The sequence below is a fragment of the Zea mays genome, chromosome 3 (genome assembly GCF_902167145.1).
Source record: "Zea mays cultivar B73 chromosome 3, Zm-B73-REFERENCE-NAM-5.0, whole genome shotgun sequence".
Lineage (NCBI taxonomy): Eukaryota > Viridiplantae > Streptophyta > Magnoliopsida > Poales > Poaceae > Zea > Zea mays.
In genome coordinates this window covers 181,397,459-181,422,421 of record NC_050098.1, presented here as the reverse complement: position 1 = coordinate 181,422,421, position 24,963 = coordinate 181,397,459, and the positions used below count along the sequence as shown (strand labels likewise).

Here is a 24,963-nt window from a genome sequence, read left to right as displayed (position 1 = left end):
ATGTCTGACAACAGGCGCCGATGCAACAGGCGTGCTCAGCTAGAGCAGCATGACCAGCAGGAGGAAAATCAGAGGCAGCCTCCCCCGCCACCCCCGATGTCAGTGGAGCAGATGTTCTTGATGCAGACCCAGGCAGTGCAGGCCATTGGACAGACTCTGGCAGCCATGCAGCAGGCTCAACAGCAGCCCCAACCCCAGTTGCAAGTGCAGATGCCCCAGATGCCACGAGATAAGCGTGGTGAGTTCATGAGAGGGCACCCTCCTACCTTCGCCCATTCTGCCGACCCCATGGATGCAGAAGACTGGCTGCGCGCAGTGGAGAGGGAACTGCGCACCGCCCAATGCGACGACAGGGAGAAGGTTCTGTATGGTCCCCGCCAGCTGAGGGGAGCAGCCCAGTCCTGGTGGGAGTCCTACCTCGCCACCCATGCTGACCCCGAAGCCATCACTTGGGAGGAATTCAGCGAGAGTTTCCGTCGGTACCATGTGCCAGAGGGACTGATGATCGTAAAGAAGGAGGAGTTTCTGGCCCTGAAGCAGGGACCCCTGTCTGTTAGTGAGTACAGAGACAAGTTTTTGCAGCTGTCTCGTTACGCACCTGAGGATGTTAACACTGATGCCAAGAGGCAGTACAGGTTCATGAGGGGTTTGGTGGATCCCCTGCATTACCAGCTGATGAATCACACCTTCCCCACCTTCCAGCACCTGATCGATAGGGCAGTCATGACTGAGAAGAAGCGTAAGGACATGGAAGATCGGAAGCGCAAGATGAGTGGACCCCAGTCCGGAGGCATCAGCCGTCCACGTTTCTCAGGCAGTTCATCTCAGCAAGGCAGACCTGGTCACCCACAGGGATATCAGAATCAGAATCAGCGTCCGCATCAGCAGCAGTTTCAGAGACAGTACCCGCAGCAGCAGCAGCAGTATCGTCAGCACAGCCAGCAGGGAGGTAATCAGTATCAGAAGCAGAACAACCAGGCACCTCGCCTTCCTGCCCCAGCAGCGAATCAGAGCAACCAAGCAGCCCCGGCACAAGGAGGAGGCAGAGGATGTTTCCACTGTGGAGAACAAGGCCACTGGGCGATGCAGTGCCCAAAGAAATTGGCGCAGCAGCAGACCAACCCCAATGCTCCAACAAGGCAAGGTGTACTGCAGCCGGCAGCAGGCAATCGTAACCAAGCGTACAACCGCGGAAAGGTGAACCACTTGGAGGCCGAAGCGATCCAGGATGCACCAGATGTGGCAGTAGGTATGTTCTCAGTCGAATCTTATCCCGCGAAAGTGCTATTTGATACTGGTGCAACTCATTCTTTTGTCACTGCAACATGGGTAGAATTGCATAACATCTCAGTAGAGGCAATGATGCCACCCATGAGGATTAATTCGGTTGGTGGCAAGGTGCAAACAGATAAAATATGCTCAAACATAATGGTGGAAATAAGGGGGATAGGTTTCCCCAGTGACTTAATAGTAATAGGCACCCCTGGGATAGATGTCATTCTAGGGATGAACTGGTTAATGAAGTATGAAGCAAATGTTAGTTGTGACAAGAGGACCATAACATTGAAATCCCCGTCAGGAGAAGAGGTAGTGGCCGAGCTAAGGATGCCTAAGTCAGAAGAGGGAGTCTGTCATCAGATTTCAGTTGATAGTAAGGAGCCCAACCCGCTCGAGACTATCAAGGTTGTGTCGGACTTTCCGGATGTGTTTCCCGAGGAGCTAACGGGCATGCCACCCGAGAGAAAGGTTGAATTTGCCATAGAGCTTATCCCTGGTACCGCCCCCATTTCAAAGAGAGCCTATCGAGTGTCTGGACCAGAATTGGTGGAACTCAAGAAGCAGATAGATGAGATGCTAGAGAAGGGTTACATCAGGCCAAGCACCTCGCCTTGGGCCGCTCCAGTGTTGTTTGTAGAGAAGAAAGATGGTACCAAAAGGATGTGCATAGACTACAGAGCCTTGAATGAAGTCACTGTCAAGAACAAGTACCCCCTGCCAAGGATAGAAGATTTGTTCGACCAGCTCAGAGGTGCCAGCGTATTCTCGAAGATAGATCTGAGATCTGGTTATCATCAACTCAGAATCCGACCCTCGGATATACCGAAGACGGCATTCATCACCAAGTACGGGCTATATGAGTTCACAGTTATGTCCTTTGGTTTGACAAATGCGCCAGCCTTCTTTATGTACCTGATGAACAGTGTGTTCATGGATTATCTGGACAAGTTTGTGGTAGTGTTCATCGATGACATTCTCATATACTCTCAAAGTGAGGAAGATCATGTGGAGCATTTGAAGATGGTATTGCGAAGACTTCGAGAGCATCAGTTGTATGCCAAGCTGGGCAAATGCGAGTTCTGGATTCATGAAGTCTTATTTCTGGGTCACATCATAAACCAAGATGGGTTAGCAGTGGATCCAAAGAAAGTAGCAGATATCCTGAACTGGAAAGCACCGAAAGATGTTCGTGGGATCAAGAGCTTCATTGGAATGGCTGGGTATTATAGGCGTTTCATTGAAGGCTTTTCAAAGATTGCTAGACCAATGACAGCGTTGCTAGCGAAGAAGGTTGAGTTTAAGTGGACCCAAAAGTGTCAGGAAGCATTTGAAGAACTGAAGAATAGATTGACTACAGCTCCTGTGTTAGTTCTGCCTGACGTTCACAAGTCATTCTCAGTGTATTGCGACGCTTCGTACACCGGATTGGGATGTGTGCTGATGCAAGAAGGGAGAGTTGTAGCGTACTCATCTCGACAGCTGAAGATCCATGAGAAGAATTACCCCACACATGACCTGGAATTGGCAGCAGTGGTTCATGCTTTAAAGACTTGGAGACATTACCTGTATGGGCAGAAGTGCGACATCTACACAGATCATAAGAGTCTGAAGTACATATTCACCCAGTCAGAGTTAAACATGAGGCAGCGAAGATGGTTGGAATTGATCAAAGACTATGAGTTGGAGATACATTACCATCCGGGCAAAGCCAATGTTGTTGCAGATGCTCTGAGCAGGAAAAGTCAAGTCAATATGTTGGCCTCGCACCCAATGCCGTATGAGTTAGCCAAGGAGTTTGACAGACTGAGCCTCGGTTTCCTGAACAGTACGCAAGGAGTGACAGTGGAATTAGAGCCCACCCTAGAGCGGGAGATCAAAGAAGGGCAAAAGGATGATGAAAACATCAACAAGATCCGGCAGCTGATCCTAGAAGGAAGAGGCAAAGACTTTCGAGAGGATGAAGAAGGAGTAATCTGGTTCAAGGACCGATTGTGTGTTCCCGACCTCAAACCTATCCGGGAACTGATCCTCAAGGAAGCTCATGAGACAGCCTACTCCATACACCCTGGAAGTGAGAAGATGTACCAGGATTTAAAAAGGAGGTTTTGGTGGTATGGTATGAAAAGGGAGATTGCAGAATATGTCGCCATCTGTGATAGCTGTCAGAGAACCAAAGCAGAGCATCAGAGGCCTGCCGGATTGTTGCAGCCATTGCGGATTCCTCAGTGGAAGTGGGATGAAATCGGGATGGATTTTATAGTTGGCCTACCTCGTACCCGGGCCGGCTACGATTCCATCTGGGTGGTTGTGGACCGCTTAACAAAGGTGGCCCATTTCATACCTGTGAAGACGACATACACCGGAGCAACGTTAGCCGAGTTATACATGTCACGAATAGTCTGCCTTCATGGTGTGCCGAAAAAGATAGTATCAGATCGAGGAACGCAGTTCACATCTCATTTTTGGCAGCAGCTACAAGAAGCTTTGGGCACCCATTTGAACTTCAGCTCAGCTTATCACCCGCAGACAGACGGTCAGACTGAAAGAACTAATCAGATCCTAGAAGATATGTTGAGAGCCTGTGCGTTGCAAGACAAGTCAGGATGGGACAAAAGGTTACCTTATGCAGAATTCTCTTACAACAATAGTTACCAGGCCAGCCTGAAGATGTCACCGTTTCAGGCACTCTACGGACGGAGTTGTAGGACTCCGCTGCACTGGGACCAGCCTGGAGAGAGACAGGTGTTTGGCCCCGACATCTTGCTTGAAGCCGAAGAGAATATCAAAATGGTTCGGGAGAATCTGAAGATAGCCCAATCAAGACAGCGGAGCTATGCAGACAGAAGGAGAAGAGAACTGAGTTTTGAAGTGGGAGACTACGTCTATCTGAAGGTGTCACCTATCAGGGGAGTCAGAAGGTTCGGAGTTAAAGGCAAGTTAGCACCCCGGTACGTCGGACCATATCAGATTCAAGCCAAGCGTGGAGAAGTGGCCTACCAGCTCGACCTACCAGAGAGTTTGTCAGCAGTGCACAATGTGTTCCATGTGTCGCAATTGAAGAAATGTTTGCGAGTACCAGAAGAACAGTTGCCAGTGGAGGGTTTGGAAGTCCAAGAAGATCTGACATACATAGAGAAGCCAACGCAGATTCTGGAGTTTGCAGACAGAGTCACCCGGAGGAACACCATCAGAATGTGCAAAGTCAGATGGGGTCACCACTCGGAGGATGAAGCAACCTGGGAACGAGAAGATGACCTGAAGGCCAAATACCCTGAACTCTTTGCTGACCAACCTTGAATCTCGGGGCGAGATTCTTTTAAGGGGGATAGGTTTGTAACACCCTGAATTTGGGGGTATAAAATTTCTTTGCTCATATTCACAAATTCAGGTGTTACTTCCTTTTCTCACCCTTCCTAATTCTTTTCTCTCTCATTTCAATAGGAACTAAGTACTTATTTTACTTGTAATTATAGTCTATTATGTTAAACCCTAGTGGAGTATGAATTGTTGCATCATGTTGAACCCTAGATTTCACTTTTGTTTGGTGCATAATTCTCAAAAGGTCTAATTTGAATTTGGGGCCCATTTGAATTTGAATCAAATAGAATAAATAAAAGAAAAGGGAGAAACAATTCAGAATAAAAGAAAAAGGTAAAGCAGCCCAACCCAGCCGCCCCCTCGGCCTTTCGGCCCAGCCGGCCCATCTCTCGCGCGCGCACCTCCCTCCCCTCCTCTCTCTGCGCAGCGGGTCCCACCTGTCGGCGCTCCCGCCTTCCGCGCACCCGCTCCGTTCTCTCTCTGTTCGCCCGGTCCCACCTGTCGGCGCCCGCTTTCCCCGCGCGCGCTCGCTCCCTCGCTCTCTCTCTGCTCGCGGGCCCGGGGTGTCAGCCCCGTCATCCTCGCGTAACCGCCGCCCGAGCTACTCGCGCCCGCCTTCCCCGCGCCCACGTCGCGCGTGGAACTCGCCCCACCTCGCCCCTGGCCACTTGAGCCCCGAACCCCACTCGCCCTCACCCCCTCCCCCATTTGTGCCCCAGCAGACTCTCTCTCCCCCTCGCTGCGCGCACGCAGAGCGCCGCCGCCACTAACCATCGCCGCCCGAGCCGTTTCCTCGTCGCCGGTGGAGCTCCGCCGCGCCCTTAGCCCCGGTGAGCTCCGCTCTGGCGTCCGCAACCCGGAACGCGCCCCAATTCCCTCTCCCCCTCCCTATTTCTCTCTGCCCGCGCTCACCCGTCGTTCGCCGTGCAGCCGCCACCGTCGACCCGTGTCTCCGTCGCGTCCCCGTCGCCGCCGAGGAGTCCCCGGAGCCCGCCTTGAGGTAACGGACCCCTCCAGCCCCTATCGCCCCTTGTTTTGCTCTCTGTTGCGCTTGATTGCTCGCCGGAGTAGATTAACCCCGCCGCCGAGCCGCCCCGCCGTGAACCGCCCCCCTCCGGTGCCTCTGCCCCGACCCAAACCCTACCGGAGAACTCCCCGCGCCCTCCCCGACCTCCCCGACCACTCGGATTGCCCCAGAGCCCCGCCAGTCGCCCGCGCCCCTCGTCTCCGGCGAGCCCTCCGCCGCGGGGACGAGCGCCGCCGCCCCAGCTAGCCGTAGGGGAAGCCCAGGCCGGCCACCCGATCCCCACCGTCCATCCCAGATCGGGCGGCCTCGTTTTAATTTGTCCAAGCCCAATCCTGGCCGTCCGCCGGAGATCCAGCGGCCCAGGCCCGCTTCCCCCTCACCCCGTCTCTCTGCCGTTTGGGCCCAGCCTGTCAGCCCGCCCGCGCGCTCGCTCTGCCCGCCCGGCCCCGCTTGCCAGTCGCCCGCGCGCCCGCGCTGTCCGCCCGGCCCCGCCTGTCAGCCGCTCCCGCCGCCACGCGCTCGCGCGCCCGCCCGCAGGATCTAATCCTGGTCGTTCGCTTTAGATCTGACGGCTGTAGGCGCTCGATACCCCTTCGCCCGCGCTTTTTCTTAAAGAGACCCCCGGCTTTCTGGAATTTGAACCCGCCGTCCCTGGTTTCTCGCAGTTAAGTCCCTGGCCATTTTATTTAATTAAAAATAAGTCCTTAGGGTATAATTTTAACCCCTAAACTTGTAAAATTCATAACTTTGTCATATGAACTCCAAATTAGGTGCTTCAAATTGCAAAATGTTCATAATATTATTATCTATCTGTTTATGCAATGTTTCCCTGCTGTTTCCATGTATTAATTAATAGCTAATCACTAGGATAGGATTAAGACTATTGAAACCTCATTTAGGATAATTAGAAATAAGTAGACTTTAATAAAAGTTGGATTACTTAAGTTTGTGGACTTAAACACTTAAGTTTAGAAACTCAAACCAGATAATTATTTAATCCCACCACCAACTTAGACCTGATTAGTGGTTAGTGAATCACTCTGTGTAACCCTCTACCCCCAGACCTAGGGAACCTTAGAGTGCCTATCCCTCTTCTGTTATGAACTTGTGACCCCTCTCTGCTGCATATGTTTGGTATATTGTTTTTGTCTGTTATTTTCCCAAGTGCATAGTGTGAATGATTGCTTTGCGTAGACACCGAGCAGTCTGTGTTTCCCGAGGCAGTTGCAGAGGAAGTCCCTGATCAGCAGTTTGGTGAAGGCAAGTGTCCTCTGTCCCATTATGTCCTATTCATTTATAATTTACTACCCCGCATTACTTACTTGAAACCTAAGGATTGACTAGCTTTACACTTTACTTTATCCTTGATGACCTATTGGGTTGTTATGGTTAGCACTTTGCTATTGCTTTAACATAATCAATGAACATGATGTGACTATTTATGATACTGTTATCCTGTTGATGTTGATGATCTTGTGATATTCTAGGGGGCTCAGGCTGTTTCCTGAGTACCTCTCCGTAAGGACTGGTTCGTTGAGAGACCACCCGGGATAACAGTGCAACCATGAGGGTGAAATGGGATGCCCTTAGCTGATTAATTGGATGAACTAGAGGTGTAGTTGCTTAGCCGTCGTGCCGTCAATGGGGTCCAGACACAGTGCTTGCTCTGCCGAGGCTGAGTGCCGAGGTTCTTTCGTTTTGCTCTTTGTTAGTCACTCTCCTGCGGGGAGGGGTACTGTGTTTATCAAACTGGAGAAACCTAACGGGCAGCTATGATCTCTAGGGAATCTTTGTAAAAGCTACGTAGTGATGCCCTGCCGGACCACCTAGGTAGTGGTCAATGGGGATTAGCTCTCCCCGGGTAGAAAGGGAATCATGACTCATGGGTAAAGTGTGCAACCTCTGCAGAGGGTAGTGAAACTGGTATATCAGCCGTGCTCACGGTTAAGAGCAGCCTTGGGATCCTCTTTGATTAGAGATACAGATGGTTCGAGATACAATGGTTGTGATATGGTTTTGGTTCGACTATGATGATGTTGTTCCTCGATGAGGAAATGGCTTACGGGTTGGTTAATGCTAAAATCTGGCTTCTACTAATGATAAATACTTGACCAACTAAAAGCAACTGCTTGAGCCTAACCCCACATAAAGCTAGTCCACCTCAGCCAAACGGGACATTTGCTGAGTACGTTGATGTGTACTCATCCTTGCTTTACCACCAAACACCAGGTTGTCCGCATTGTAACCACTGCTCGGGAGAAGGCGAAGCCGTGGAAGGAGACTTCCAGGAGTTTCAAGACTACGATGAATTCTAGGTGTGGGTTGGCGGCAACCCCCAGTCAGCTGCCTGTGAAGGCCTTATCTTTACTGCGTTTCGCTTAGCACTTTGATTTACCTGTTAAGACAATGACTATGTGGATGTCTATGACTCTGTGATGTAACAAGTTATTACTCTTTTATGTTATTATTCGAGCATTGTGCGATGATGTTCATTTATGTAATCGCTGTGTACGTGAGTTCTGATCCTGGCACGTACATAGTTCGCATTCGGTTTGCCTTCCAAAACCGGGTGTGACAACCATGCTTGATGAATACAAGACTTCGGATCGGTTTTGGGCGGAGGCAGTCAACACCGCTTGCTACGCCATCAACCGGTTGTATCTACACCGAATCCTCAAGAAGACATCATATGAACTCCTAACCGGTAAAAAGCCCAACATTTCATATTTTAGAGTCTTTGGTAGCAAATGCTTTATTCTTGTTAAAAGAGGTAGAAAATCTAAATTTGCTCCTAAAACTGTAGAAGGCTTTTTACTTGGTTATGACTCAAACACAAGGGCATATAGGGTCTTTAACAAGTCCACTGGACTAGTTGAAGTCTCATGTGACGTTGTGTTTGATGAAACTAACGGCTCTCAAGTAGAGCAAGTTGATCTTGATGAGATAGGTGATGAACAGGCTCCATGCATAGCGCTAAGGAACATGTCCATTGGGGATGTGTGTCCTAAGGAATCCGAAGAGCCTCCACATGCACAAGATCAACCATCCTCCTCCACGCTAGTATCTCCACCAACTCAAAATGAGGATGAAGCTCAAGTTGATGAAGTAGAAGATCAAGCAAATGAGCCACCTCAAGATGACGGCAATAATCAAGGGGGAGATGCAAATGATCAAGACAAGGAGGATGAAGAGCAAAGGCCGCCACACCCAAGAGTCCACCAAGCAATCCAACGAGATCACCCCGTCGACACCATCCTCGACGACATTCATAAGGGGGTAACTACTAGATCTCGGGTTGCTCATTTTTGTGAACATTACTCTTTTGTTTCCTCTATTGAGCCACACAGGGTAGAGGAAGCTCTCCAAGATTCGGATTGGGTGGTGGCGATGCAAGAGGAGCTCAACAACTTCACTAGAAATGAGGTATGGCATTTGGTTCCACGTCCTAACCAAAATGTTGTAGGAACCAAATGGGTCTTCCGCAACAAGCAAGATGAGCATGGTGTGGTGACAAGGAACAAAGCTCGACTTGTGGCCAAAGGATACTCCCAAGTCGAAGGTTTGGATTTCGGTGAAACTTATGCACCCGTAGCTAGGCTTGAGTCAATTCGCATATTATTAGCCTATGCTACTTACCATGGCTTTAAGCTTTATCAAATGGACGTGAAAAGTGCCTTCCTCAACGGACCAATCAAGGAAGAGGTCTATGTTGAGCAACCTCCCGGCTTTGAAGATAGTGAGTACCCTAACCATGTCTATAGGCTCTCTAAGGCGCTTTATGGGCTCAAGCAAGCCCCAAGAGCGTGGTATGAATGCCTTAGAGATTTTCTTATTGCAAATGGCTTCAAAGTCGGCAAAGCCGATCCTACACTCTTTACTAAAACTCTTGAAAATGACTTGTTTGTATGCCAAATTTATGTTGATGATATTATATTTGGGTCTACTAACGAGTCTACATGTGAAGAGTTTAGTAGGATCATGACACAGAAATTCGAGATGTCGATGATGGGGGAGTTGAAGTATTTTCTAGGATTCCAAGTCAAGCAACTCCAAGAGGGCACCTTCATTTGTCAAACCAAATACACTCAAGACATACTAACCAAGTTTGGAATGAAGGATGCCAAGCCCATCAAGACACCCATGGGAACAAATGGGCATCTCGATCTCGACACGGGAGGTAAGTCCGTGGATCAAAAGGTATACCGGTCGATGATTGGTTCATTGCTTTATTTATGTGCATCTCGACCGGACATTATGCTTTCCGTTTGCATGTGTGCAAGATTCCAATCTGACCCTAAGGAATCCCACCTTACGGTCGTAAAACGAATCTTGAGATATTTGGCTTATACTCCTAAGTTTGGGCTTTGGTACCCTCGGGGATCCACATTTGATTTGATTGGTTATTCGGATGCCGATTGGGCGGGGTGTAAAATTAATAGGAAGAGCACATCGGGGACTTGCCAGTTCTTGGGAAGATCCTTGGTGTCATGGGCTTCAAAGAAGCAAAATTCGGTCGCTCTTTCTACCGCCGAAGCCGAGTACATTGCCGCAGGCCATTGTTGCGCGCAATTGCTTTGGATGAGGCAAACCCTGCGGGACTACGGTTACAAATTAACCAAAGTCCCTTTGCTATGTGATAATGAGAGTGCAATCAAAATGGCCGACAATCCCGTCGAGCACAGCCGCACTAAACACATAGCCATTCGGTATCATTTTCTTCGGGATCACCAACAAAAGGGGGATATCGAGATTTCATACATTAACACTAAAGATCAATTAGCCGATATCTTTACCAAGCCACTCGATGAACAATCTTTTACCAGACTTAGGCATGAGCTTAATATTCTTGATTCTAGAAATTTCTTTTGCTAAACTTGCACACATAGCTCATTTTATATACCCTTGATCATATCTCTTTCATATGCTATGACTAATGTGTTTTCAAGTCTATTTCAAACCAAGTCATAGGTACATTGAAAGGAAATTGGAGTCTTCGGCAAAGACAAAGGCTTCCACTACGTAACTCATACTTCGCCGTCACTCCAAGCATGAGCATCCAAGAAAAGGACCTTGTCTTTGGGGGAGAAAGTAAGAGCCCAAAGCTAAAGGACCGGACTTCGCCTTTGGTATAATCTTAACTCATTTATTTATGACCAAAGGGGAAGATAGCACTTCGAGGGCTCTAATGACTCCGTTTTTGGCGATTCATGCCAAAAAGGGGGAGAAATAAGCCCAAAGCAAAAGGACCGCACCACCACCAATTTCAAAAACTTAGTGTTGAATATTTTCAATTGGTTTTCCTATTGTGTTCAAAAGGGGGAGAAAGTAGTATTTTAAAATGATATATCAAAACCCTCTTGAACACTAAGAGGTGGATCTCATTTAGGGGGAGTTTTGTTTAGTCAAAAAGAGAAGCATTTGAAACAGGGGGAGAAAATTTCAAATCTTGAAAATGCTTGGCAAAATCTTATTCATTCACCTTTGACTATTTGCAAAAGAACTTTGAAAAGGATTTACAAAAGAGTTTGCAAAAACAAAACATGTGGTGCAAGCGTGGTCCAAAATGTTATATAGAAAGAAATAATCCATTCATATCTTGTAAGTATTTATATTGGCTCAATTCCAAGCAACCTTTGCACTTACATTATGCAAACGAGTTCAATTATGCACTTCTATATTTGCTTTGGTTTGTGTTGGCATCAATCACCAAAAAGGGGGAGATTGAAAGGGAATTAGGCTTACACCTAGTCCCTAATTAATTTTGGTGGTTGAATTGCCCAACACAAACATTTGGACTAACTAAGTTTGCCCGAGTGTATAGATTACACAGGTGTAAAAGGTTCACACTCAGCCAATAAAAAGACCAAGTTTTGGATTCAACAATGGAGCTAAGTGGGAACCGAAGGCCCTCTGGGCTGGGAGCACCGGACTGTCCGGTGCACACCGGACAGTGTCCGGTGCACCACCGGACAGTGTCCGGTGCACCAGAGGACTCCAGCTCAAACTCTCCACCTTCGGGAATTCTTAGAGGCGACTCGGCTATAATTCACCGGACTGTCCGGTGTACACCGGACAGTGTCCGGTGCGCCAAGGGAGGTCGGCCTCAGGAACTCGCCAGCTTCGGGAAACTCCAACGGCTAGTCCGCTAAAATTCACCGGACTGTCCGGTGTGCACCGGACTGTCCGGTGCGACTCCGGAGCAACGGCTAACTCCGCGCCAACGGCTACCTGCTGCGCAATAAATGCGCGCTCTGCGCGCGCAGAAGGCAGGCGCGCCCATTCCGGCGCACCGGACAATGAACAGGAGTTGTCCGGTGTGCACCGGACACCCAGGCGGGCCCACAAGTCAGAAGCTCCAACGGTCAGAATCCAACGGCAGTGATGACGTGGCAGGGGGCACCGGACTGTCCGGTGTGCACCGGACTGTCCGGTGCGCCATCGAACAGACAGCCTCCCAACGGCCACTTTTGGTGGTTGGGGCTATAAATACCCCAACCACCCCACCATTCATTGCATCCAAGTTTTCCACTTCCCAACTACTACAAGAGCTCTAGCATTCAATTCAAGACACACCAAAGAGATCAAATCCTCTCCAAACTCCACACAACGCCATAGTGATTAGAGAGAGTGATTTGCTTGTGTTCTTTCGAGCTCTTGCGCTTGGATTGCTTTCTTCTTTCTTGATCCTTTCTTTGCAATCAAACTCACTTGTAATTGAGGCAAGAGACACCAATCTTGTGGTGGTCCTTGCGGGAACTTTGTGTTCCAAGTGATTGAGAAGAGAAAGCTCACTCGATCCGTGGATCGTTTGAGAGAGGGAAGGGTTGAAAGAGACCCGGCCTTTGTGGCCTCCTCAACGGGGAGTAGGTTTGCAAGAACCGAACCTCGGTAAAACAAATCTCCGTGTCTTACTTGCTTATTCGCTTGGGATTTGTTTTGCGCCCTCTCTCGCGGATTCGTTTATATTTCTAACGCTAACCCGGCTTGTAGTTGTGTTTATATTTGTAAATTTCAGTTTCGCCCTATTCACCCCCCCTCTAGGCGACTATCACTCCTCCGACGGCCACGACATCACACCAGCTGGGTGCCAAAATCTCTCCGGCTGCCACAACAGCATGTACTTAGGGCGCTAGCTCCCCTCCGCTAGACACGTAGCACTCTGCTACACCCCCCATTGTACACCTGGATCCTCTCCTTACGCCTATAAAAGGAAGGACCAGGGCCCTCTTAGGGAAGGTTGGCCGCGCGGGGACGAGGACGAGATAGGCGCCCGCTTGGAGCCGCTCGCTTCCCTCTCCCGCGTGGACGCTTGTAACCCCCTACTGCAAGCGCACCCGACCTGGGCGCGGGACGAACACGAAGGCCGCGGGATTCCCACCTCTCTCACGCCGGTCTCCGGCTGCCTCGCTCTCCCCCCTTCGCGCTCGCCCTCTCGCTCGACCCATCTGGGCTGGGGCACGCAGCGACACTCACTCGTCGGCCCAGGGACCCCCCGGTCTCGAAACGCCGACAGCTATAATTCACCGGACATGTCCGGTGTACACCGGACTGTCCGGTGTGACATCGAAGCAACGGATACTTCGGCGCCAACGGCTACCTGCAGCGCATTGAATGCGCGCCAGCGCGCGCAGAAGTCAGGCAGGCCCATACTGGCGCACCAGACACTCTACAGTACATGTCCGGTGCACCATCGGACATCCAGGCGGGCCCAAAATACAGAGCTCCAACGGTCAGAACCCAACGGCTTTGGTGACGTGGCTGGCGCACCGGACATGTCCGGTGTGCACCGGACTGTCCGGTGCACTATGCGACAGACAGCCCCACCAAACGGCTAGTTTGGTGGTTGGGGCTATAAATACCCCCAACCACCCACCATTCATTGCATCCAAGTTTTTACACTTCCAACCACTTACAAGAGCTAGGCATTCAATTCTAGACACACTCAAGAGATCAAATCCTCTCCCAAATTCCACACAAAACTTTAGTGACTAGTGAGAGAGATTTGCTTGTGTTCTTTCGAGCTCTTGCGCTTGGATTGCTTTCTTCTTTCTTTGATTCTTCATTGCGATCAAACTCATTTGTAATTGAGACAAGAGACACCAATCTTGTGGTGGTCCTTGTAGGAACTTTGTGTTCCAAGGCAATTGAGAAGAGAAAGCTCACTCGGTCTGAGGGACCGTTTGAGAGAGGGAAAGGGTTGAAAGAGACCCGGCCTTTGTGGCCTCCTCAACGGGGAGTAGGTTTGCGAGAATCGAACCTCGGTAAAACAAATCCTTGTGTCTCACCGCTTTACTCGCTTGCGATTTGTTTCTACGCCCTCTCGCGGACTCGATTATATTTCTAACACTAACCCGGCTTGTAGTTGTGATTATTTTTTAGAATTTCAGTTTTGCCCTATTCACCCCCCTCTAGGCGACTATCACTAGCCGTTGGCTGCCTGGCTCGGTGCCTCGGTGCACGTTCTGAAGAATAGAAGAAGGCAAGAAGCTAATTAGCCAAGACCCAAGAAGCGAGCAGGCAAGCAGCCACGAAGACGAAGGTAAGCACTTAGGCACTTAGCAGTTAGCACTAAACAGACGAAGGTAAGCACTTAGGCACTTAGCAGTTTGCTTGCCTTGATCCAAAGAAGTCATTTTCTATGTTCAATTTGGAGAAGCTTGTTAAGCTTGCTAAGTTATATGATCAAGATTTCACAGTTGTTGATCGTGCAATGTTAAGAGAGCAACTCGAGACATATATTGTTCATGTGAGAAGGCATGCTGCTTTTAGTACTTGTGAAGATATTGCATCTCTTTCTATTAAGATGGTTCAGGCTGGAAAGCATGTTGTGTTTCCTTTAGTCTACAAGCTAATTGAGTTGGCCCTATTATTACCTGTGTCAACGGCAAGTGTTGAAAGAACATTTTCAGCTATGAATATAATTAAGAGAGAATTGCGTAACAAGATTGAAGATGATTGGTTGAATGATTTAATGGTTTGCTACACTGAGAAAGAGATCTTCAAATCCGTGGATGATGAGCTTATTATTCGACGATTTCAACGTCTCAAAACTAGAAGGATGCAATTGCCTCGGTCAACAAGAACTTAACGGTATGTTTGCTTTTTTTATTTATATGGTTTTTTCTTTGAATTTTGTATCATGTATTGATATAAAACTTGAATTTTATGCGACGGTAGTTGTTTACGGTATGGCTTGATTTTATCATGTGATTTTTTGGCCCACCCTGAATTCTTGTCCTGCGTCCGCCACTGGCTGTAGCCGTTACTCCGCTTGGCACACCGGACAGTCCGGTGCTACACCGGACAGTCCGGTGAATTATAGCGGAGAGCCATTTTCAGAAACTCGAAGCTGAGCAGTTCGAGTGGATTCACCCTGGTGCACCGGACACTATCCGGTGGTGCACCGAAAACTGTCCGATGCGCCAGACCAGGGCAGCCTTCGGTTGTCTTTTGCTCTTTTTATTTGAACCCTTTCTTGAACTTTTTATTGGTTTGTGTTGAACCTTTGGTACCTGTAGAACTTATAATCTAGAGCAAACTAGTTAGTCCAATTATTTGTGTTGGGCAATTCAACCATCAAAATCATTTAGGAAAAGGTGTGAGCCTATTTCCCTTTCAGCTATATATCCCTCGTCTCCAGGGGCGTCCATGGGCCTGTGCAGGCTGGGCGACCGCACAGGGCCCCCAAAGTTGAAGGGCCCCCAAGTTAATCTAAAATATATGTATATATCTATAGACATTCAGCAGCTTCTAATTTTCTAGGTCATCAGTTTATCATCTCCCACCTCGGCGTCATTCTAACTTCCAATTCTACATTAGCCGGCGGGACTGCAAGAGCCGAGAGCGCGCGGCCAACGCCGGAGGCCAGAGAGACTGCGGTAGCGGGAGCGCGCCGTCGACCGTCGTGCCCAGTGCGTCAGTGCCCACCGGCCACCGCCAAGGCGACGTCGGCCAGCCGTAGAGCAGAGTACGTAACGTACGCATTGATAATTCTATTTTTAGCAATTCTATTGTCTGCTCGTCTACTTGTCTAGTTGTCTTATCCTATTTTTTAATAATTAATGATGTTTTTCAAGTAAAAATTATGTAGCAGGTACAATACTTAGACTACTACTATAATTTATAATATAGTTTATTGATATATATTACTATTTTGTTATTTTGCTAAGTTAAACTAGGCTTTATCTATTATTTAGCACAGGGCCTCTAATTCCTTCGGGACGCGCCTGCTCGTCTCCATCGCTACCTCTGTCCCGCTGCAGTCCTTTCTTTAGCTCTTCTCTCTGTCGCTCTTCCTCTCCACCGGTTGGACGACTCCGACACCTCGACGCTATCCCGTACCGTACCTGGTGACTGGTTGCGTTAGGTGGTCAATGGTCATTTTCCTATCGTGGTCTCCCTCGTCGCCTTTGTGTCGTTACTCTCCTCCATGATCAATATCCTCTCCTTTCGCTGTTGCTCGCCGCCGGTTGGCCAACTCCAGCCCCTTGACCCAACACTATACCTGACTCAACGCCTTATCGTGTTCGGTGGTCGTTCCTCGGCTGTGTTCAGTCATCCCCACTCTCTGGTATATGCCTACTTGATTTGTTAAGAATGAAAATGATGCTTAGTAGAATCTAGGAACCACTAATGAAAGACATGATATCATTTGTTAAGAATTTTAAAGCTATGTGCTATGCTCCTAGTCATTTTAAACCATATATAGGTTTGCTCAAGGATCATGAATCAGATTGAGCAATCCTACCATGTGATTGTCGTAGTATATGTATGCTTATTTTTTTAAAAGATGCATAACAAAAACTACACATAAAAGGTAAACTAGATACCACATGTAAGATATGCCTACCAAATAGGAGTAAAAACCAATTATCTTATCATGGGTGGGGAATTTGGGTCCATAATTTTTACTAATCCACTTGGCAATAAACTTGAACCAATATGATGTACCTCATAAAGCTATAATATACATTCCAACTTTGTCAAGTTTTCAAATTCTCCGAAATCCATTGGACTTCTCACTTTCCTCTTGGGGGCAAAACCTTTTTAGTGATCTTCATGTTTGATATGATTTCTTTCGGCACCCAAATCTGCTTGGCCCCTTTTATTTTCGCTTGCTTGCTCATATTGATGGCTACCACCTTGTTGTTTTTCTTCTTCTTGAGAAGATAACGCGTGGTAGCCTTTTTGTTCAGCTTGTTGGTGCAGGTGTTGGAGAGCTTTCTTGTTAGTTTTTTGCTTTTCTCCCCATTCTTCACCTTCCACTAAAAATACTTGTGGTCTTTTTTATGGCATACAAAATGAACCATAGTTTCTCTGTCATCAAGTTTCTCCATTTCTTTGATGGTGTATCTTGATGGAGTTGGGTGAGCTTCGTCTTGCCTTTCTTTTTTTAAGTCCCTTTGTGAGGAGAACCACTTTTTGTTTGAGCTACTCATTCTTCCTTACAAATTCCTTTGAGCATGTTTCTACAATGACATCCTTAACACATACTTGATTGCAAGGGGGTGAGATGAATGCAAGAAGTAGAGATATCATTTTTTATCAATTTTAATTGTTTCAATTTTAGGTGCCTCGGGGGTACTACCGATAGCTTCTAGCTTGTTAGACTGCTTATTATAGTGTGTACTAAGAATTTATATTTTGTTTAGCATACTATCATAAGCATCTTGAAAGCTACTAATTTTGCTTTTCAATGTTTCATTTATCTTCATTGTGCATCGGAACCACACGTTGTCCACATCAATCTCCATCGTTGTGATCTAACTCAAATTTGTCCCTCCAAAACATTCATTAGTTATAATAATCTTATTCTACCGTTAATTATCAAAACACTTAAGAGCTTAGACGATGTTTTTAGGTGTAGTTTGGAATATAGAAAATAGGACGGAAAAACTTTTTTTGTCCGAGTAGTTAGGATGTGGTGGACAAAAAAATGGAATTAATTTTGGCTCTTGAAATAATCTAAAATATTTTTTTAGTAAATCTAAAATCATAAATCTTTTATTATGAAACTATATATTTTTTTAAAAAAGGATAAAAGATAGAAATGTTTAATCTAAGATAAACCTAATATGATATGTATATAAAACTAGTATGCAGGAACCAACAAAAGGAGCATTTTTTTGTCGCATGTGATCTTGTGGTTTACTTTTTTTTGACAAGTTATGTTGTGGTTTAGTTGAGTACGGTGGAGCGCATCACGTTTGAACTCAATGATTATGGATTACCGTTCAATCATCATGGAAGGTAAACTGCATATGGGATTACGGCACGTAAATAATTATAAAACTTAACCACAGTCACTTCAGGGTAAATTCACACAGAAGTGCAGACTAACCACGGCACGAAACCTATCAAAGAGGTCTCCACGGCGTTCATATTGCTAATGCAAACCGTTATAAAAGGAGACACGAGTATGCACACTTCGCCATCCCATCTCTGATCTCTCCACTCAATACTCGTAGAACAGCTACCTAAAGTAAGCTGGGCACCCTCGATCAAGCCATGGCAAACCGAGCTCTAGCTCCATTCCTGCTCGTGACCACCCTCTTGGTGTCGCTCCTTGCCACATGCCATGGCGGTGGCATCGCTGTCTACTGGGGCCAGAACGACGGCGAGGCGTCCCTGTCCGAGACGTGTGCGTCAGGAAACTACAAGTTCGTCATCCTCGCCTTCGTCTACAAGTTCGGCAAGGGCCAGACGCCGCAGCTAGACCTTGCCAGCCACTGCGACCCCTCATCGGGCGGCTGCACGGGGTTGAGCAAGGACATACGTTCGTGCCAGAACAGCGGCATCAAGGTCCTGCTCTCTATCGGCGGCGGCGACGGCAGCTATGGCCTGTCGTCCGAGGGGGACGCGCGGGACGTGGCCGCGTACCTCTGGAACAATTACCTCGGCGGCACGTCGTCGTCGCGGCCCCTCGGCGACGCCGTTCTTGATGGAATTGACTTCGACATCGAGCTTGGCGGCGCCAAGTACTGGGACAGCCTGGCCAGGTAAACTCTCACACAGCCTTCTCGTCGTCGCACACGCGCTCGGTCGTGTTGATTGACTCCGCGTTTGCTCACCGTCTCCACCTCGGCCGCACGCCGCCGTGCAGGGACCTCAAGAACAAGGGCGGCAAGGGGGTGCTCCTGAGCGCGGCGCCGCAGTGTCCGTTCCCGGACGAGTGGGACGGCGGCGCGATCAACACGGGGCTGTTCGACTACGTGTGGGTGCAGTTCTACAACAACCCTCCGTGCCAGGTGAACGCCGGCCGCGGCGCGTTCATGGACGCGTGGAAACAGTGGGAGTCGGTTCCGGCGGGGCAGATCTTCCTAGGCCTGCCCGCCTCCAAGGACGCGGCCGGCACTGGGTTCGTGCCCGCCGACGATCTCAACTCTAACGTGCTGCCGCTCATCAGGGGATCGCCCAAGTACGGCGGCGTCATGCTCTGGTCCAAGTACTACGACGACCGCGCAGGCTACAGTGACGCCATCAAGAGCCATGTGTGAATTATAAGGCCTACTTAGGAATTAGGATACGCTTGTGCATACACACGCGCTTGGTGTTAGCGTCTACCGTTCGTTTTTGCATTGTGTGCGACTTATTGTATTTTGTGTGTAGTCTTTTCGATTCATTAGTTTGTCACATGTATATTGTACCAGACTGCTGAATAAAAAGGTGAGATCTTTTCGTTTTGTATGGAAAAAAACACCAGTCTTCTTACAGATAACTAGGTAACAAAAAACAAAATTCAGTACTACAAAACTCAACTAAATTCAGCATTGTATCTCTGGACATTAGAGTAAAAAACAAACAAATACACACAAACTAAAACTCAACTCAGCTAAATTCACCATTACAACACATAATTGCTCAATTAAATCCACATAACACAAACAAATGAAAAGGGCATTTGACTATGACATAGGAGACATGATTGATGAATAAACAACACAGACACACCTTCTGTTGCTCCCTCGCACAACAAGTAATCAGCACACCAATAACTGAATGGGTTATACACGTACTAATAATAGAGGAAACATCTCAGTTGGGACGATATCTATCTACTTGGAAGGCTAGAACCTGCATGGCGCACGCATCCTACCGGCCTGTCAAGGAAGCAAGCAGCTCCATCTTCTCTCCTGTGTTTCTCTCCCTGTCCATGACCTGATAATCACCCATGGTAATCCTTGGCTGGACTCAATCATCACATGCCAACAAGCTTTATAAGAGATATAGATTTCGTCAGGAGAGCCATTTTAGCGCTATGATTTACGAACCTGCTCGAGGACGCGTCTCCTTCTGCAAACAACAAAGCCGTCTGTGATGTTCTATACTTCTATGGGCCAGGCCTGTACATATTGTCTGTTGTTTCCATTTGAATGCCAATGTTTATATAGTATAGCACGCCTTAAATACTTCCCAAGCAGATAAGCAGTATGCCACCGTGACTGCAGGGGAATGGAGAATGTTGCTGCGTCTGACATCAACCGAAGTGTACTTTTGTTTCACGAAGCTGAAAGGGTTTGGTATATTAGAAATTAGAAATGGAACAAGCCAAGGAGCAACAACTAGTTCGTTCGGCCGGCCGGCTGTCCACTCTCCTGTCCAGGAGCGCCGAGCGACGCCGCGGCATGCCGGACCAGTAACTATCTATAGGCCCATCCATCCCGTGACGCTCACATTGCTATTGATAACACTAGAAAACCGCTATAAAAAGGTGGCCGGACATTGATCAATCTTCGCCAGCGCCATAGCTACTCAAAGCACATCCTTACTAGCTAGCACTAGCAATAGCACTGTCTCGGGTTAGGCTAGGCGTAGGATCATCAGTCGCTATCTAGCTAGCCGGTTTAACCATGGCAGTAGCCCGACCTCTGGCTCCCTTCCAGCTCATCGCCGTCCTCTCGCTGGCGCTCCTCGTCACGAGCCACGCCGGCGGGATCGCCGTGTACTGGGGCCAGAACACGGGAGAAGTGACCCTGTCCGCGACGTGCGCGTCCCGCAGGTACCAGTTCGTCATCCTCGCCTTCGTCTCCCAGTTCGGCGAGGGCCGGGCGCCGCGGCTGGACCTGTCGGGCCACTGCGACGACGCCTCGTCGGGCGGCTGCTCCGGCCTGAGCGACGACATCCGCTCGTGCCAGCGCCGCGGCGTCAAGGTCCTGCTCTCCATCGGCGGCGGCGAAGGCAGGTACGGCCTGTCGTCGCCCGCGGACGCGCGGCTCGTGGCCGCGTACCTCTGGAACACCTTCCTCGGCGGCACGTCGTCGTCGCGCCCGCTCGGCGATGCCGTCCTCGACGGCATTGACTTCGACATCGAGCTCGGCCGCGCCAAGTTCTGGGACAACCTCGCCAGGTACGCATGCACTTTGGCAGCCGCCCGCCTAATTGCTCATTGCTCTGATCGGGCACCACGCAACGCAGGGACCTGAAGGACATGGGCAAGGACGGCGACAAGGCGGTGCTCCTGAGCGCGGCGCCGCAGTGCCCGTTCCCGGACCAGTGGGATGGCGCCGCGATCAACACGGGGCTGTTCGACTACGTCTGGGTGCAGTTCTACAACAACCCGGAGTGCCAGTTCAGCTCGGGTCGCAACGCCTTCCTGGACGCGTGGAAGCAGTGGGAGTCGGTGCCGGCGGGGCAGATCTTCCTCGGCCTGCCCGCCTCCAAGGACGCGGCAGGCACCGGGTTCGTGCCCGCGGGCCAGCTCACGTCGCAGGTGCTGCCGCTCATCAAGGGCTCGCCCAAGTACGGCGGCGTCATGCTCTGGTCCAAGTTCTACGACGACCGCACGGGATACAGCTCCGCTATCAAGAGCCACGTCTGAATGTCTGGTAGAATGGTAGCATATTTACAAGCGTGCATGTACTGTATGCGTCTGTGAGTGCGTGTGGAGTTGTCCTGTGCTAGATAGTTTTATATCTCAGCATGTTCGTATTCGATGTAGCAGAGCAAAAATACCAGCTTTGCAATTTTCACTCGCCATGACTCCATCTCAGTAGGCCCTTTATCAACAAATAAAGCGACTTTTATGATCTATACAGTTTTTGACGATACAGCCCGATCCCCAGAAAAAAATAATTGAGTGCATGGACCTTAGAAATAGAAAAACAATCAAACAACTTAATACACATGAGCTTTGTGGAACGAACGTTGAATGCTACAATACTTGAGTACCATGAATGATTAAGGGTGTGTTAGGTTGGAGAGTTAACTAGAATTAAACAGCTCTATTCTAGTTTTTGAGAATGGAACTGTTCTATTCTGAGTTTGGCAAACCGAACAGAGCCGCTCTATTTTTTTGTCTGGTTGAAGAATAGAATAGAACGCAGCCACTACGTTGGTTGGAGAGCCATATGAGTATAGAGGAGAAGAGAGAGAGGAGAGCGCCTATGTATATGTGAGCACTCACATCCGATCGTTTTTGTGAAGCGGGAGCATTACAACTATTTATGATAAATTTCTATATGGAGACTCTAAGCTTCGCTCCGCTCCTATTCTCTTGAAAATCAAACATATAAAAAAAAATAGGAATAGAGTCACTCCATTCTCTTCTATCCTCAACCAAACACACCCTAAGATTCTCGAGATGTGTCAGGGAAGATTTTATTATACTAGACCATAGAGGTGAGCACATCCAACACATAACCAATCACAAAGTATCATACTTTGTGTTTAAATGTGTAAGAAATTAAAACGACATGCTGCATATATTAATATGGGCCTCTTTTATAGTGCATAAGGCCTAATACAGGTAAACAATTCAACCATAGCAACACCCTTCAGGCTTAATGAAGGTTTAGATTATGATGCAAGACAAGCTCCCATCCTATATAAATATAGAGAGCTTAGACTGTCTGCAACGCACAGCTCTACGGCTCGCCTCCCCTATTACTGTGCTCATGCAAGAGGCAAAAATCACCCCCTTCCTCCCGCATTGCCTCCCCCTGCAGTGCCCCCTACCTGGCGTTCTGAGAGCACCTAGAGGGGGTGAATAGGTGATCCTGTGAAACTTGAAAACTTAATGCCACAAAACTTGGTTAGGCGTTAGTACAATAATGCCAAGTGGCTAGAGAGGAGTCTCAACAAAACACAATAACCACGAGAGATCAATCACAGAGATGGCACAGTAGTTTATCCCGTGGTTCGGCCAAGACCAACGCTTGCCTGCTCCACGTTGTGGCGTCCCAACGGACGAGGGTTGCAATCAACCCCTCTCAAGCGGTCCAAAGACCCACTTGAATACCATGGTGTTTTGCTTGCTTTACTATATCCCGTTTGCGAGGAATCTCCACAACTTGGAGCCTCTCGCCCTTACACTTGAAGTTCACAAAGAAGCACGAAGTAAGGGAGGGATGAGCAACGCACACAAGACACTAAAATCAGAGTGTCAACACGCACACAAGTCGCAACAAGAGCTCGCAACAAAACCCGACGAGTTCACAACTCAACTAGAGCTCTAGATGCTATCACGAAGAAACAAATGTGTGGAATCGAAGTCTTGGTGCTTAGGAATGCTTTGAGAATGCTTGGTGTGCTCCTCCATGCGCCTAGGGGTCCCTTTTATAGCCCCAAGGCAGCTAGGAGCCGTTGAGAGCATTCCAGGAAGGCAGCTCTTGCCTTCTGTCGCCTGGCGCACCGGACAGTCCGGTGCACCACCGGACACTGTCCGGTGCGGATTTCTTTCCTTCTATGGCGCAGTCGACCGTTGAAGATCTAGAGCCGATTGGCGCACCGGACACTGTCCGGTGCACACCGGACAGTCCGGTGCACCAATGTGACCGTTGGCTCGGCCACGCATCACGCGCGGAATCCTCGACCGATCGTTGCCCCGGCTGACCGTTGGCTCACCGGACAGTCCGGTGCACACCGGGCAGTCCGGTGAATTATAGTCGTACGCCGTTAATCATCTCCCGAGAGCAATGAGTTCGCCTGTGAACGGCTCACCGGACAGTCCGGTGCACCACCGGACAGTCCGGTGCACCACCGGACAGTCCGGTGAATTATAGTCGTACACCGCCGTCGAAGTCCCGAGAGCAGCAAGTTCGCTAGAGTCAGCCTGGCGCACCGGACACTGTCCGGTGCACCACCGGACAGTTCGGTGCACCCAGACTGAGCAGACTTTGGCTGAACAAAGCCATCTCTTCTCTAACTTGATTTTTCCTGTTTCCAGCACTTAGACACAATACATTAGTCCATAAAACAATGTACTAAGTCTAGAAACATACCTCTTGACATGATTTGCACTTTGTCCACCACTTTGCATATACTAACACAGAAGCACTTGTGTTGGCACTCAATCACCAAAATACTTAGAAATGGCCCAAGGGCACATTTCCCTTTCAATCTCCCCCTTTTTGGTGATTTATGCCAACACAACATAAAGCAACTAGAACAAGTGCAATATCAATGCAAATGAAAACTCAATATAGTTTTGATTCATATTTGGCATATATGGATCACTCTTTGCCACCACTTGGTTTGTTTTTGCAAATCAAACTCAATTTCCTATCTCTAAGTCAAATTCACTTGTAGAGACATAAAGAGAGGTATTCCAAAAGAAATTGATCAAGTATTTCAAAAACTCCCCCTTTTTCCCATAATCAACACTTCTCCCCATAAGAGGCCAACTTTTGACAAAAGAGATAATAAAAGAGTTTTGACAAACCAAAAGCTCTATTCTACTATTTTCAAAATTTCTCAAGTGGTAGCTGATCCATTTATTGCTTTGGCCTTATTTTCTCCCCCTTTGGCATCAAGCACCAAAATGGGATCAATCTTGGCCCTTAAACCCCATTGCCTCACCAAAATCTTCAAATAAGAATACAAAGGCAATAAGAGTACATGAGATGAACTTGGAATAAGTTACCCTCTCATCGGAGTGCAGTGGAAGTCTTTCATGGTCCAAGTCCACCTTTTCCCTTTCAAACCTCCTTTGAGACTAAATTAAGAAAACTCAAGCACATGGTTAGTCTCAAAGGGTCAAGTTGTAGCACATCTCCCCCTAAATATGTGCATCACGTGCAAAGGACTTGTGAGGTCCGGGGAGTGCTTGTACAACTTGAGCACCATACATAAGCAACAAAATGCATAAGGAACATGATCAAAGGCATAAACACATGTATGCTCTAAATCAATCCAAGTTTCGTGAATCTAAGACATTTAGCTCACTATGCAGCCTGCAAAAGGTCTTCTCATCTAAAGGCTTGGTAAAGATATCGGCTAGCTGGTTCTCGGTGCTAACATAAAACACTTCGATATCTCCCTTCTGCTGGTGGTCTCTCAAAAAGTGATGCCGGATGTCAATGTGCTTTGTGCGGTTGTGCTCAACAGGATTTTCCGCTATTCGG

At 48.4% G+C, this 24,963-nt stretch overlaps 2 protein-coding genes across 2 annotated transcripts; both read left to right on the top strand.

Annotated features, from left to right (window-relative positions):
• Positions 1–18,013: 18,013 nt before the first annotated feature.
• Positions 18,014–19,319, top strand: LOC103650979 (acidic endochitinase). Its single transcript, XM_008676575.4, has 2 exons — positions 18,014–18,621; positions 18,726–19,319. Exons 1-2 carry the CDS (start codon positions 18,131–18,133, stop codon positions 19,117–19,119), a joined length of 885 nt encoding a protein of 294 aa, XP_008674797.1. The 5' UTR covers positions 18,014–18,130; the 3' UTR covers positions 19,120–19,319.
• A 1,007-nt stretch (positions 19,320–20,326) lies between these two features.
• LOC103650978 (acidic endochitinase) lies at positions 20,327–21,594 on the top strand. The gene is made up of 2 exons (XM_008676574.2): positions 20,327–20,969; positions 21,038–21,594. The coding sequence occupies exons 1-2, from the start codon at positions 20,473–20,475 to the stop codon at positions 21,438–21,440; spliced, it is 900 nt and encodes a 299-aa protein (XP_008674796.1). The 5' UTR covers positions 20,327–20,472; the 3' UTR covers positions 21,441–21,594.
• Positions 21,595–24,963: the final 3,369 nt, after the last annotated feature.